The sequence below is a fragment of the Poecilia latipinna genome, unplaced genomic scaffold (genome assembly GCF_001443285.1).
Source record: "Poecilia latipinna isolate Pla-1442-1.1 unplaced genomic scaffold, P_latipinna-1.0 Scaffold29, whole genome shotgun sequence".
Taxonomy (NCBI): domain Eukaryota; kingdom Metazoa; phylum Chordata; class Actinopteri; order Cyprinodontiformes; family Poeciliidae; genus Poecilia; species Poecilia latipinna.
This window is the reverse complement of record NW_015112645.1, coordinates 218557-233947: the sequence shown is the minus strand read 5'-3', so window position 1 is coordinate 233947 and position 15391 is coordinate 218557. Positions and strand designations below refer to the sequence as shown.

Sequence of the window (15391 nt, the reverse complement as noted above, 5' to 3'; positions counted from 1 at the left end):
CTCTGAAATCAGCTGAAACCAGCCGGGTTGATATCTGTCCTCAGCTCATCTGTCCTCCTGATTTAAAGGACTGTTCCATGTTACATTTCATCCTTTCTGCTTCAGGCTCAGATTATTTCCCAGTTTTTTTCTGGGAAATAACTTTTCTCTTTTTGCAGAGTGGATGTGTGAATTGCAAGGAGTCTGATTCAACTAAATGTGAATGTCCTCAAAAACCTTCAGCACTCAGAAGAGGAAACTGCAGTGGTGCAACATTTAAATGAGAAGTACACATGCAGGTGAAGATGGGATGCTGAGACAGATACATATATAACTTTGTGTAGAAATCAGCAGCAAACTTTCATTTAAATCACATTGAAACTGTTGAAGGCGCTGAAGTTAAAACTGCACTTTGTTCAGAAACATGATGTTAAAGTGCTGAGAAGCATCTTGTTTTAATGACTTTTCCTCTGTTAAATGACTGTTTAAATGAACACACCTGACTCCTGTCTCCATATGCTGGTTGCTGTCTCTCATGGTGCAGTAAGAAACGTTTACAAAAAATATGTTTGCTCCATATTTATTACAGTTAACGTGTAGTGACAGTACAGCATCAGAGAGATAATGTGTGAGAAAATGAAGCTCTTCCACCTCCTCCCTCAGATACTATTGCATTCTGCAAAAATGCAAAGCTCCTGGTCAAAAACAAACAGAGCCAGGAGGAACGTCTGTGCAGTCAATCACCCTCGTTTACATGCTGCTAAGTATGCAAATGGAAAGTTACAAGCATGTTGGCCACACTTCCAAATATTGAATAACATTGACGGCCATCCATGAAGCAAAGCGTAAAACAATGTTTTTTCTTTTCTTACCAAGCTAAGTTTCTGACTTACACTCTACAGCAGGATCTGAAATGATCCACTTTGATTCCTTCGGGACAACTGGAATTTCTTATAAGACAAAAAGAGAAATCTTTTGAAACTTGCTCTGGTTTTTTCTTCAAACTTGTGAGATTATTCATGTGAAATGTTTGTTGTTTTTCATAACAAGCCTCTCTTCTACATGAGATCTTGGATCTCACTGAGACGGCCTGTATAAATAAAGGTCTAGCATAGAAACGATGCTTTCCATTGAACGATCTTTACATTTTTATTTATGCTGTTTTTAAAATCTATCAAATTGGAACATTGGCTGTACTTCACAAGAACCGGCTAGATGGATGCACAGAGGCGGTGAGAAATATGTGAGGTGCTCCGTCATCATCGATCAGTATAGTGCTAGGAAACACAAAGAGGTCTTTAATTGGTTGCCCGGGCGCCTGTAAATGTAATTAGTACATCGAAATTGGGCCACAGGCTACACCTGCACATCTGGTGAGCCATACATCATTTTTTGCATCCGTTGTCCTCTGCACTGGAACAGAATAAAGTGGTTTCGTAGCCAGTATTTGACGTGCCTATCAAATAAGATTCTTTGCTATGTAAGCTGAAAAAAACGAGCCTGTTGTTTGTGCCGCAGGGAACAGAGATGCATATATTTGTCATAATCTGTTAGCTTGATTGGCCAGTTGTTAACGCTGAAAGCGATTCTGTTGTCATCTCCTTGGAGGATGCTTTATAGCCCCAGACTATCCTCCAGCCTGGAACTAACCAGCCACATCTCTGGCTCACTTGTGGCTGTTTTACATCAGCTGGCGTGATTAAAAGACCTGACAGATGTAGATGTATATGTTGACCCAACTAACGTCCCTGTGTCTCTGATTTTCCTGCAGTTGTACAGCTCAGTCGACTTTGGAAGGAAATGGATGCTCATCCACGAACACGTCACCCCGAACAGATTCTACTGGTGAGTCATCTCTTCTCATGTCTCGGCTGCTGCATTCCTCGTCTCTAAAGTTGTTTGCTCAGGAATGCAGCAAGTGCTTTTGACTCAGAACAAGGCCTCTGACTGGCAGTGATGGTGGAGAAATCCTGCACATTTCTGTAGTTTGACGCAATGAGCCAGAGCTTTATATTTTTATATCTCCTTAAGCGGTACAGGAAAGTGTTCACCCCCATTCACTTTGTCCACATTATGTTACTTCATAGATTTATTGTGTGTTTGAGTATTCTTCTGTCTCAAAGATCAAGGCACAGCACTCTATAATAACCAGGCAAAATAGCTTTTTGGAAAGATGTGCATCAGCTTTTATTAACAAAAAAATTAAAATATGTACCTTAATATTTTTCTTAAAGCCTCTTTGGCACCAATCACAGCGCGTCTTTTTGGCACAGAAGTTTTAAAGCATTTTCTTCCATTTTTTGCTCCAGATCCTGTCAGGGTCAGGCAGGATGGATGGGCAGTGTAGAAAACGCCACGTCTAGGTCTTAGTTTGCTTCAGGTCACCGACCCTCAGTGGACCCACAGAGCTTAGGTACAACACAGGTTGTACCTAAGCTCTGTTATTTTATCTATTATGAATAGATAAAATCCACAAATGCTTGAGACCTCCTTTATAAATGTGTCTAACTTCCCACAGTTCAAACAGCAAACAGGCCTTAATGTGCATTAATACACACAGAGGAGACAGTACTGCAGAAAGGCTATTCTTCACCCTCATCTGATGTCCGGAGCTGAGGAGGTTTTCTCTAAGAACCTCTCTAAGCTTCAGTGTTGTTGCTTTGCGTTTCTGAAGATTTCTGAAGATTAGAGTAAATTCCTTCCACTTCACTGCTTGGTTTTGCACCATCAACTAAGAGACCTTATATAGAGTAAAGCTATTTCATAAAAATAATGTTAAATAAGCCACGTGTCAGCACACCTGAATAAAGAGGTGATTAACAGGACTCTGGAGAACCTGTCTGCATACTGAGGAGGTGATACAGCCGTTTGATTCAGGTGTTGGACCACATCTACAGGTTACAGAACGCCGACCCTTAAGGTCGGGATTAGAAGACTCTGATCTCAGGGATAAGAACCTTTATAGCAACATGCTACCGTTTACTATAATGTCCTTCATGCAGAAAAGCTACATGAAGGACATTTTAAATCTGACCTTGCTGACACTTTGGAATAAAAACCTGCACTGATGTTCATTTTAAAATAAATAATGTAACAAAATGTGGAAAAACGTGAAGGGATGAAAATACATTCTAGTGACCCTGTAGATTCAGCTTCCAGTAGCATTTATATGCCTCTTAATAGGTTAATAAATGTCTAGAGTTTCTTTTAAACTAAACCAGTGGAAGCAGGAGGAGTAATTTTCTTATGATGCAGACATACAGATTTGGAAGCAGGACCTATGACTAATAACAAATCAGGGATGCTCCTGTCGCTTCATATCCACTCAGCCTCCCTCTCACTCCCCCTGTGGTGCACCAACTCTGTCTGAAAGTGCACACTCATCACAAATGTTGGACTGAATGTCGCCCAGCTCATCACTCCTCCACCCCTCCCTCTCTGAGGTGACTGGCTGAGCCTGGGATTGCCTTGGGTTGTACTCTCTACTGCTCATAAATCTGGAGCTACATCCATGTCACTGCAGAGATCCTAAATTTGTGCAAAATACATCACTGACTTTACCCTTTGCTGCCAAAACCATTTCAAGGACACTGGAGCAGTGGATGGGTCTGAAGCTCAGCCAGGCTGGACTCCAGTTGGCTGGATCTGCTCAGCTGCTCCATCGACCTCAGAGGGATTTTAAATATTGCCACAGTTGGAGACCAGAAGCTGCCATTCAGTCTAATCCACCAGATGCAGAAAGTGAAAACTCAAAACCCGTGTATGATTAGTCCTTTCAATCATCAATAAAGAACTTTAAGTTTAGGCTCCAATTCAAACACTTTGGATGTGAGTTTGGAGCCAATCTCCTCCACCAAACTGCCTCAAAGCTTCAAGCTGTTGATTTCAGGTCAAGTTAAAGAGGTAGTCCTCCCTGTCCATCATCCCCCCAGTTTGAACAATCCAACAGGCCCACAGCATGACGCTACCATCAGCAGCGTTCCCCTGCTGCTTCAGTGAGGCTGGAGTCCAGCAGCTTCCTCTTCCTGGTTAGTTTTACCTTTAGTGGTTCTTGAGTCTTTCTTCAACATCCAAACTAATGTTCCTTGATTTCAGGTGACAGTTTGGGTCAGATGAGTGAATTCTTAGCAAAGAACAACAATTCCAACCATATAACCAAAATTACTTAAAAACAATTAATTCTCCCATTCTCTGGATGACTGTGACCCAAAAACAAGTGATACTTAAACCCAGCAGACAAATTGAATGAAAACATTCTTAAGTCATTTCCTGTAAACTAAGTGTTGATCCGCAGAAACGAACCCTTCTCGTAGGTTTTTGTACTTCTCTCCTCCTAAATGAATCTCTCTGCTGACATCTTGTTCTGTTGTCTGGAAGTTTTGTCTTCTAGAGTGAATATGCATAACCACAAATCCCACACTACTAAATCAAGCAACAATAAATCAAGGCATAAAGAAATTAGTTAGCATAAAATGTTTATTTTTTCATAGAAAATCTGTAATTCAAATGAACAGGAATTTATTTTTAGGGCTTAAATTAATTCTGCTCTGCTAAAGGAATTCAGGCCTCTGCCAGTTTCTGCTGCTTGTTTGCTCTCCATTCATTCTTTGGCAACAACTCTAAACTAATCTTTCTTTATATTTTTCATTTCCAATGTATTCATGCATTTGTCCCTGTTTTCCCTGCCAGGTCTGTTTCTGGACTGGACAAAGAACCAGACCTGGTCCACATGGAGGCTCACACTCCAGATGGAAGTAAGTGACTTTCAGGTCTTTGTGAGGAAACACAATGCAGTTTGTTCAGGAAATAATCAACCAGGAAAGAAGTTTGGGTCCAGAATTAAGCCCTAGGCGTCAGCCTTAATGAATCTTGCTTCTCCTTCTTTCCATTTTACTCGGTGAATTTCAGCTCCTTAACTCTGAATGGCAGCGCCATTGAAATACAATAAGTGCTAAAGTTTTTACACCAAACTCAGAGATTCAAGCTTTCTGTCTGATTGACAGGATGCTTGTTTGTCATATCTGTGCAACGAGAATAACTAGGTGCTGCAAAGAGAAGCAAATTAACCGAGGAAATGTCAGGCTGCGTGGATGGGAGGAGAACAAACAGTAAAACACAAAAACTGTTTTTGATCTGATTGAGAACGGTGGAGTATGGAGATGCTTTCAGCTTATCTTGAACAGGTGATGCGTTGCTGTGACTCTGTTTGTTAATATGCATGAGAGGAATAACAACTTTAACGGCTCTTCCTGTGTGTGTGGCTGACAGATGTGCAGTATGTCACATGCAGAGCTCAGATCTGCTCCGAAGCCAACCGGAATTATCCATTCCCGGGATACATCGACATCAGCTCTCTGGTGGTTCAAGATGACTACATTTTCATACAGGTAGGCCTCCAATCTGTCTCCCCATCATACAACTCAATGTAGCCAAGCTTAGTTCCCCTTCAAATATGCACACTCTTTGAACTTTTACCTATTTCACATTACAACCAGAAACGTCATTATTATGTTATTGGAACTTTGTGTGATAGACCAACACAAAGTAAAGGATTTATCTCAAACTCCCTTTACTCTTTTTCTTTTACTATTATAGCAGTGAATCTTTTACGATGCGTCTCCACCAGATTTGTACATATTGAGACTGAAATTTTTACCCTTTCTTCTTTTCTAAAGAGCTCATGCTCAGTCAAATCGAAGAGAGATCATCTATGGACATACATTTCCAGGTCTTACCTCAGAGTCTTAGGTTTGGACTGGCAAAGCTTACGTTAGGTAGTTGGACAGGTAGCTGATAGTTCTTGGGTCCAGGAGCAGCAGTGAACCTTCGTTCTGACCATGGAACAGTGGACCGGGTCTTTACCCTGGTGATGTTCAACAAAGTCACAGGTGTTTGCTTCTCTGGCCTACATTAGGCATTCGTTGGATGTGATGTGGGACTATGGAGTGTTTTAAGGAGAATCCAATCCTAGTCATTTAAAATCCACAGGTGTGTCAACAGGTTGAGCCTGTTCCCAGTGTGCGTTGGACTCTACCAGGCCTCTACAAACCAAACCTGTTTCTGGACCGGATCTGAAGGTGATGGAGAGGAGGACATCTGGTTGGAATATTGTTTCATCTTAGTTTTTTTGCAGATGATGTGGTTCTGTTGGTTTCCTCCAGCTGTGACCTCCAGCGCTCACTGCTTGGTTTGAAGCCAGAAGTCTTGGATCATGGTTTATAGTTCAGACGTGATGGGAGAATGAAGCAGGTGGATTGGAGCTTTGCCCGCAGCTATGCCAGCACTGCTGTGCTCTGTTGTGGTGAAGAAAGAGCTGAGCCAAACAGCAAAGTTCTTGATTTAATGTTCTGTCTACATCCAGTCCTGACCTTTGGTCATGACATCGATCTGGTTCTGTTGGTCATGATTCATGATAGGAGTGGATGAAATGAGCTTTCTCCAGAGACTTCTAGGGGTGAGGAGCTCTGCCATCCAGAGGATGCCTCCATGGCGCCTCCCCTTGATGCTGATGCGGTCCCACTGAGGGGAGAGCCTGGGAGACGCTCACATCCTGTCTGGCCTGGGAATGCTTTGGGATTCCCCAGAGTTGGTCGGGACAGGAATGTCTGTGGTTCCTCCTGGACTTGTTTCCTCCCTGACTTGATGATGGATAAACAGAAGACGATGGATGGAATGGATAGACTTTGACTGGGCCATAAAACTTGAATATGTTTTGATCTAAAACAGCTGTGTCCAAGTTGAGCTCTGAGAGCTACGATCCTGCAACTTTTAGAGTATCTGTTCTCCAACTCTTCAGTTAAATGAATGCCTCATTACCATTATTAAAGGTTTAAGTACCATAAATACAAGGCTCCCTCCATCTACTGTAGATAAAATATCACTCATACTGTGTGGTGAAAAGGAAATAACCCACTTACCTCCAACTCTTTGTCCTCTCTCACTTCTTCCTGGCACAACCGGCTGTTTAAAATCAATAGAGAACTCATCGACTCAGAAGCTGCTGTTCTCTCATTTAAAGACACGGTGGTTCTTCCTCTGTAGTCTGAAGTTCTAACGAGGCTGGACAAATTAGTCTGCTGATTTGCTGGTTCAGGTCTAAACTTAAGCGAGGAAATTAATAAAGAAACGCTGTAACAATATAACAGTTACTTTTTAATGCAAGACTTTAAAATTGTCTTTTTATTTTATGTCTCCAATTTCCTTTTTTTCTTTCTTTTGGACTCCACGCTGCACACTGGAAACCCTGCAGATCCATGGAGGGGCCATAAAAAGAGCAGCTGCTCAACAATTTAAAGGAACCCTTCAGAATAAAATCTCAAAGTTTATTCCAAAACCATTATTTACACCATGACAGCCAAGAAAGAAGCTAAGTGGGAACACGTTGCCCTATGTTAAACTGCATCATGTCGCTGCGACTCGGCCAGAACAAACAAAGTGGAGATAAAATTTCCCCTTGTGCTTCGGCTCATTGTCTTCTTGTTTAACCTTCATCTTTTCATTTTCTCTGTCGCTTCATGCACTCTGCAACTGCAAACAAGGTGCAATCTTTAATACCAAGTAAATATTTTAACAATGCAGTGGATCCCCTTTTTTCTATAGAGCTTGTCTAAATTATTGGAAAGGAGAAGCAGGTTTGCAAGCTGAAATAATTTGGTGCAATGCAAAGTTATTTCATTAATAACTTAGCATGATGTTGGACTGACTGGTACTGCAAACCAGTACCTGTCAGAGAAAGGAGGAGAAAAAGTGAAAAATGTAGATGTTAGCATGTGCTATATATTGCTGTATTTGGTGTGTATCTGTTAAAATACACACCTATGACTGTTTTTAGTGGGGGTCTCGTATTCACTGAAGGCTGTGTTCCCTAATCTCCATGAATGCTCAGTTCACTGTAATAACCAACAATTCTGTAATTTAACTTCACAACACAGAAGCCCTAAACCATTAACCTGGAAAAAAACATACAATGTCGTGTAGAAATTCAAGGATACAGTTCGGTTACCTGGACCTTTGCCCCTTCACCGTCGCCCCCCAGCCTTCTGCCCTCCAGCACTTTACAGAAAGAAATTGAGCTGTTCCTTAAAGATCCTTCAGTCATGTCTGACCTGGCCTGAGTCTTTCATGCCAACTCTCAGGCATCTGACGAACTCTCAGTCCAGTTGCCTCCACGTTTTAACATGCATGCGTCACAGACAAAAGGTCCTACAAGGGATTGGCGGGGTGGGAGAAAATCAATCATACCAATTCCTCTTAAAGTTCAAACTGCTGCTGGTTATCTGGCCATCGATCTGCGACTCCCTCACTCGATTGCATGTGGGAATGTTCTGCAGTGCTCACAACTCGGCTGCTGAATTGCCTCTCAAAGCTTGTTTTCTCTCCTCTGAGCCACACAGAGCACTTACAAGATCAGTAACAAAATCAGCCCCGTTGTGCAACATTGATGCTCTCATCGTTTCTCTTCTGCAAGCTGTGAAATTGAAGGTTTTTCTCTAATGAATTTTATGTCGTTATCGATCAGGAGGAAAATTGGGTTGTGAAACTGGCCAATCATTTTGCACATTGTATCTCAATGTGTACAAATGGTCGTCCTTTGTTGCCCCAAGGCTAATGACAGTTCTCCAACACACACCTCCCCAGACAGACTCCTAACAGCTTGTATGTTTGAAAAAGGTCTGCAACATGAAGGATGACTTTCCCCTCCCTCAAACTGCAGATGAGGCTTGGCTAGGCAACTTAAAGATTTCTCCTGACAAAGAATAATGAGACTATTGATTGTCCTGTGAGATATTTACCAAAGTCCACTTTGAAACCTCCAAGTTCACTGACACCTGGGGAGGAGTTTATTTCTGAACTGACGTCAGGTGATACTGATGAATCCTCTCTGGATCCCCACCTTGACAAACAGCTGCAGACTGAAACCCATCACTCTGACTGATTGAAAATAGGATGACTTGAAAATGAGGAAATGACCAGCACTACAGTTTAACCTTTTTTACAAGCATAGATATTCATTTTATAGACTTGCAAGAAGATTTTTTAAAAGAATCAGATTATTCCTGCAAAAGGACAAAACCTGAAGCAGAACCAAAGTTTATAACTGGCTCCATTCAGATGATAAAAATGATTACATTACAGGCAACGTAAGCAAAACAAAAACCAGGATAACATTAAGTCATTTTAATAAGTGTAAAAGTCATCTGTAGATGAGGATCAGACAGCTGAGGTGCTCCAGAACCCCACCTCCCTGCCCACGGTTAGAGGACTGCGTTTCTTGTTCTGGTTCCCGTGTAAAAACCCGCCTGGCACCAAGCTCTCACCAGCAGGCCCCTCCTCCAGGTCTGGCTCCTAACAGGGACCCCAGTGACACGTTCAGGCGACTGTTTCCATAGATGTTTCTCATCATTAGCTTCTATAAGCTGCATTGGTGTGACCAATGATTTAAAGCCGCTGATAACCTGACAACTCAAACTCCTCTGACACAATAAGCTGGAAGCCCATGGAGATCTGGCTCAGATGATGCCTGTTCATGGTGTTTTTATAGCGGTAAACCAAGATCTACACCAAGAATTATAACCCAAGACCAAGGTTTTTACAGCAAAAATTCAATTTTACTGTAAATTCTATACTAGAATGAAAGATAATTTGTTGTCTTCATTGTCTCAAAGGTTCCCACCTCTGGACGAGCGACTTATTACGTCTCCTACAAGAGAGAAGCTTTCATACAAATCAAACTGCCAAAATACTCCCTGCCTAAGGTACGCTGCAGCATATTCACGTGTTGGAGACTCATTGAAAGTTTTTCATTTCTAAATGTCAGAACAAAACAATCATGCAGTTAATTAAGTTTGTCTGTAAACCTCAAGATTGAATGTTTACACTTTCAAGGTTAGGACTGATGTAAAATGCATGTTTCAGTTTTTTTTTTATTAAAATCAGTTTTCTGTCCTTCCAGAAGTCCTTGTGACTCTCACTGTAGGAGTTACTGTCCAGTACGTCCACAGACATTTACATTCATACCACAGCGCTGATCTCATGACCAATCCCAAAGGGTCAAGATGGACTAATCTGTCATCTCTGTGCCTCCAGTCATAACTTCTCTTAATCTCTCCTGCTGCTTCCTGAAAGGATTTACACATCGTCAGTACTGACGGGAAGCAGGTCTTTGCAGCAGTGCAGGAGTGGAACCAGAACGACACCTACAATCTCTACCTGTCTGACACCAGAGGGATCTTCTTCACCTTGGCCATGGAAAATGTCAAGACAACCAGAGGCATCGCTGGGAACCAGATGCTGGACCTGTATGAGGTACCAGTGTTTGAATTATTCATGAATGAAGTTTATGGGGTTTTGGTCAATGTTAGTCTCTCTGAATGTGACATCAAGCTAAAAGAGGGTCTTTAATTGTTGATCTGTGCATTAAATTTTTGATTGGGTGAGATTGGCAGAGAGAACTGTGCTTAAAGATTGTCATGTAAATCAAATCCCATTGTTGAATTCAATACTCTCCCAAACTGTAAAAAGCAGCAGTTGAGATGCTCCTTTTTCAGTGAGTTTTTGTTAATTGTATTTTTTATTAAAAGCAACAAGTTAATATCCCCACTGGGCCACAGGACGAATCCTTTAATGCATAAATGGAGATAATCTTGTAATCCCATAATTTCCTATTGGAATCCTCTGTCAAAACAACTTCACAACATATTTTTGCAAATGTTCAAATTTTGTTTTGTTCAGTTGTTGGAATAAAAGTTGTTGTCAGGTGAGTTTAAATGTACCACAGAAAACCCAAATCACCAGGAAACAGTGGTTACCTGGTGGTCTGGCAACCAAATCAGTCCTAACCTGACCTGCAGACCAAACTGTGGAAAACTGGAGAAATGTTCTCAGCTACTTAGATTATTTTTGATGGTTTTCCTTTTTTGCTACATGGAGCCATTCAGAGTTAACTGATCAGGTGTAACATCATAACCGTCATGGACTCGCTGACTGGTCTGCAGCTTGTCAGCCAACACACGTGATGCAGTGCCTTCAGCAGAGGTTCAGTAACTAGCTCTCTGCCGTTCCTTCCTTTTGAAACAAACCGAACGGCAGATTGAGAACACCGACTCCAATCTGCACCCCGCACATTTTTCTGCTTGAATTCATCAACTTTAAGGACACAATATGGGACCTCAGTTAAAGCTAAAAATAAAAATAACACCTGTTATTCACTGTAAGTTTGTAAAATGTTACGACCGATCAGTTTGTCTTCATAGAGTAAAAGACAGTTTTCTCTTTGACCTGCTATAACTTTAGCTTTTCAGGTATTTGGTTAATGTTTGGGATTAAAAGGTCCAGGATACAAAAGTAATGGTATTTTCATTAAAAACAACATTTTCTATGTGTATAAAGTTTTTCTTTAGCAAAATGGGTTACAAACTATGAGCAGAAAACAAGAACATGGCGGTCCCAAACAGAATTACTGAATGTTTTGTGATTATTTGTAATGAAGGTGCAGACAGAGCTCTGGAAGCCAGGATGAAGTGTGACATCCACAGATTTACCTTAGAGTTTGTTTTAGTTGACTTGTTGAATGTGGACAGGTTTGCATAACGGGCTGCACTCGTCCATCTTCCTGACAGCAGACACACACAGCATAGAGAATGTGGCTCAGTGCTGTGAAGCTGCAGACTGGACCTTGTTAGCTCGCTGCCTTCATACTGTATGTGTTTGCATTCATAGCAGGAGAGTTCACTTCCATCCCTTTGCGCTCCTCTGTGAACCCAGTTTATCACTCCAACACTGGCAGGTGTGATGGAGGGAATGGAGGAAGGAAGTGAGATACTGGGCAGCTGCAGTGGCAGCGGGGCGGTAATTAACAATGCCATTACTTCTCCTGCCCAGGCTGTGGATATGTGCGCTGATTGTGAGTGCAGCTCCCCTTTCCATGCGACACCGTTTCACTTCTGCGGTGGGAGACGGCGCTCAATGCAGCTTTAAGTAGATGCATGCAAATAGCTGAGAACCGCCTGGAAGCACCTGTGCTGTTATACAAGCCGGTAGATAACTAGAATAAATAAATCAGTTGGAAGAAGCATGAAAGAGGAATAAAAGTGACCGGGGAAGGCCCCGCCCACCGAGCCCAACAGCTTTGGATGAATTGTACCGTACGTTATACGCTGACACCTGGTGGGTTTGGAATAAACCTGCTGGAACATCTTTCAGCCCATTTTCCCACCGTCGGCTCTAATAACGTGTGTGTGCAGAGACTGTTGGAAAACCAGCCATTCTTCTGAAAGTCATTTTCTGTCTTTGTGTCACAATTTCTCCCAGACTGCCGGACCTCTTTAGGAGGCCAGCTGCCGTCCTGGCTTTTATTTCCAGTGGATGAAATGAACAGAATCCCATCGATCGCCTCGTACCCCCACAACCTCTGAAGAAAAACTGTGGCCCATTAGCTACACTTCACATATCAGTCAGTCAAGACTACATTTATGGAGCTCCCTTCGTTCACAGTGAGGGCAACACAAAGTGCTTCTTTTGTATGATAAAAATAACAAACAGAAAAAAAGTAATGAGGTAAACCAGACGGAGCATAAAAATGTGCAGAAATTTGTCGTCAAGAGGAGAAGTTTGTTTGAAGGACTGAGGAAATTGAACTGTGCAGATGAGGTGGCAGTAAAACAAAATGCTGCCTGTCGGCCATCTGCAGTCCATGTAGCTGAAAATGTGGCAGGCCAGCACAATTAGTTGATTTTTATAACAAATGATATAAAGGTCTACTAAACATCTTGTAAATTGTTCTGCTCAGGCAGCAGCATGGTGCAGCAGCTCTGCTTTTTATTTTCTAGACTTTTTATTCCTTTTTTTGAGCTGTTGCATGTTTGGACAATTATTCTCTGATTCTGGATGCTGCACAGCTGGAAGGATTTTTGCTCTTTATTTTTCTCTTTTGCTTTTGGACAGTTATGATGTGTAACCACGGCAACAAGATTTTATTTTTATAATTGTGAGCACCTGATTAGCATCTCAAAAGCTCAAATGACTCCTGAACTATGACCCTGACTCCCAAAGAGAGGAAGAGGAAGTTCAGTCTATCTCTTCCATCCATCCTGATTTTCAAGGATCGTATTGTTTACTCAAACATTTCCCTTCCCGGGTTTCTAACCGTACAGCCACACAAATTTAAAGAGGAATTGCAAAAGCAAAGGAGGTGGGCTAGCAGTTCTTTCAACAACTGATAGTATCATTCAAGACAAAGTACTGTGGAATATTGTCTCTGCTGCCTGGACATTAAGTTGTTTGCATGTCGTGATGTAGAAAATGTACAACACAAAGTTTCCATAAGTCCATAAACACGGTTTTGCTTTCTTTTCCATTTCACAGAAAATCAAACTATCAGCATCCAGTGAATTTTTGTTAAGATTAGAGTAGTTTACTCATTTCATTTAAATAGTGTGTTCATTTTCATGCAGATAAAACTGAATCGTTGCACAATAAAGCTTATTTTTTGTGGCCCATAAGTGCTTTTACTTTGTCAGTCCAGATGGTAAGTTGTTTGGACTGCAGGATGAGACAGAAATGGGCTTCACTGTATTTGCAGCCTTGCTGCGTCTCCAGTTCTGATCTTATCCTAAACAGAGATGCTGCCTGTGATGAATGGATCAGTTAAACAAGGCAGAACATTTTCATGCAGCCAGGACTCGTGTCGTTGGTAAGAGAGCTCCATCTTGTGCTTCCTCACTAAGACACTCGCTGATTTTCTCCCACAGAAGAAAACGTTAAAGTTTTCTAACCCCACGCTGAAAACTGCACAATTACCTCCTCAATTAGTGGAATGATTTTATTGTTAGTCAGACTTCATAGGAGCAGTTTGTGTAATGACAGGCCGTTTGTTGGAGAACTGCTGTCATTTTTCTATGCGAACTCATTAAACTTCCTGCTTTAGCAGGAGGCTCCTGGTTGTCAGGGACTCGGTGCATCAACAGTCATTTATCTTTTCACTCTCTGCTTTTGACTTTGCCATTACCAGCCCCAGGTGATCAATCGAAGACACGGGTAACATGTCTGTGTAAATAATGACATGCTGATCCTGGCCCTGTTCAGCTCCTCCTGTCTGCGAAGTTAAACTCATGAAGGCGTTAAAACTTTAAATGAGTCATAAAATATATAACTTAGTTGTCTCACTTTAGATAATCGGTGATCCCCGGCTGTTCACCAACGACTCTGTGCCTCTAATGAAATGCATTCTCATAAGATCAGTGGCAGCGTTATGATCTGCAGACGATACAGTGAACGCATTTATTGAATTCAGTGAGAAGCTGCTCTCCAATGCAGCAACAACAGGAAGATAAATGAGGAGGCTGTCAGGCCGTTTTAAAGCAAAAGGAGAAACCCAGACAGGCTCTGTCCCTCTGAATATCAACTGCTGCTGATCGCATTATGAAAACTGTAGATAACTGTTATTGGGAAAGAACGCTGGAAGTGATTTGGCTTTTACCACTTATCTACAGCGCTGTTGTGTTAGTTTGAAATTCAGTTCAGTTCAAAAGTATAGTATCTATCCCAAAGGGAAATTAAATGTCTAACCTTTAGTTTCCAAGTGTCTTTACACGGTTGGTATGGATGGCAATGCTGTGAGCAGGGAGGATCTCCAGAAGCAGTCAGTGTTACATCTGATCTGAAGATCCCTCTGACTGAAGACTGTTGCTCTATGACAGTCTGCAGAGGTGATTTTCCACAGAACCACGTCCTGCATGACGGTCAGACATGACCATATCACTCCCATCCTCCACTCTTGTACTGTGTAAGTACTGAGATCAGAACATGTACATTCATATTAAAATATTACATCATCAGGAGCACCTAAATATAAAGTAATGTTGAAATTCTTTTGTATTTTAAGGACCAAAATGAAAATAATTTATATAAATAACTTAATGAGGCAAAATGTGTTCGTTTTTTTTTATCAGTGTATTTTCATATAAAACTTATGAAACTTGAAAAAACTGCAGGTGTGTATCTGTGCATGTTGAATTTTGGTTAAATCCATCCGTTTCTTCACTCAGTGAAGTTACTCACATCCAGGAATTTTACTCAACTATGGGGAGCGATACTGCATAATAAAATTACTCAAGCTGTAAAAGTACAGCATAGTAAAACTATTCCTAAAAGTATTATTTTTCCAAAAAGTTACTCAAATAAATGTAATTGAGTAAATGCTGCTAATTACTTAGCTACTCTGCTGCTGTGTGTGGAGTTTGGTGTTAATCTGTCACCTGGAGGCCACATGAAAGATTGGATGAATAAATTGATACATAAAGGCTTATAGGTTGGTAAGAAGGTGATCTGAAACCATTTAGTATTCTACAATCAGGAAAACCAAACAGAAAAACTGCCATTAGTTTTTATTTCTGACTGATGCTTTGCATTGCAG

At 41.4% G+C, this 15391-nt stretch overlaps 1 protein-coding gene across 3 annotated transcripts in view; it reads left to right on the top strand.

Annotated features, from left to right (window-relative positions):
- Positions 1–15391, top strand: part of sorcs3a (sortilin related VPS10 domain containing receptor 3a) — a 229626-nt gene that overhangs the window by 162101 nt on the left and 52134 nt on the right. For all 3 annotated transcript variants that reach the window (XM_015039692.1, XM_015039698.1, XM_015039705.1), the window contains exons 5-9: positions 1751–1824; positions 4669–4733; positions 5248–5366; positions 9645–9734; positions 10105–10284. In XM_015039692.1, coding sequence (XP_014895178.1) covers positions 1751–1824; positions 4669–4733; positions 5248–5366; positions 9645–9734; positions 10105–10284 — 528 coding nt within the window. The remainder of the gene's footprint in view (positions 1–1750; positions 1825–4668; positions 4734–5247; positions 5367–9644; positions 9735–10104; positions 10285–15391) is intronic.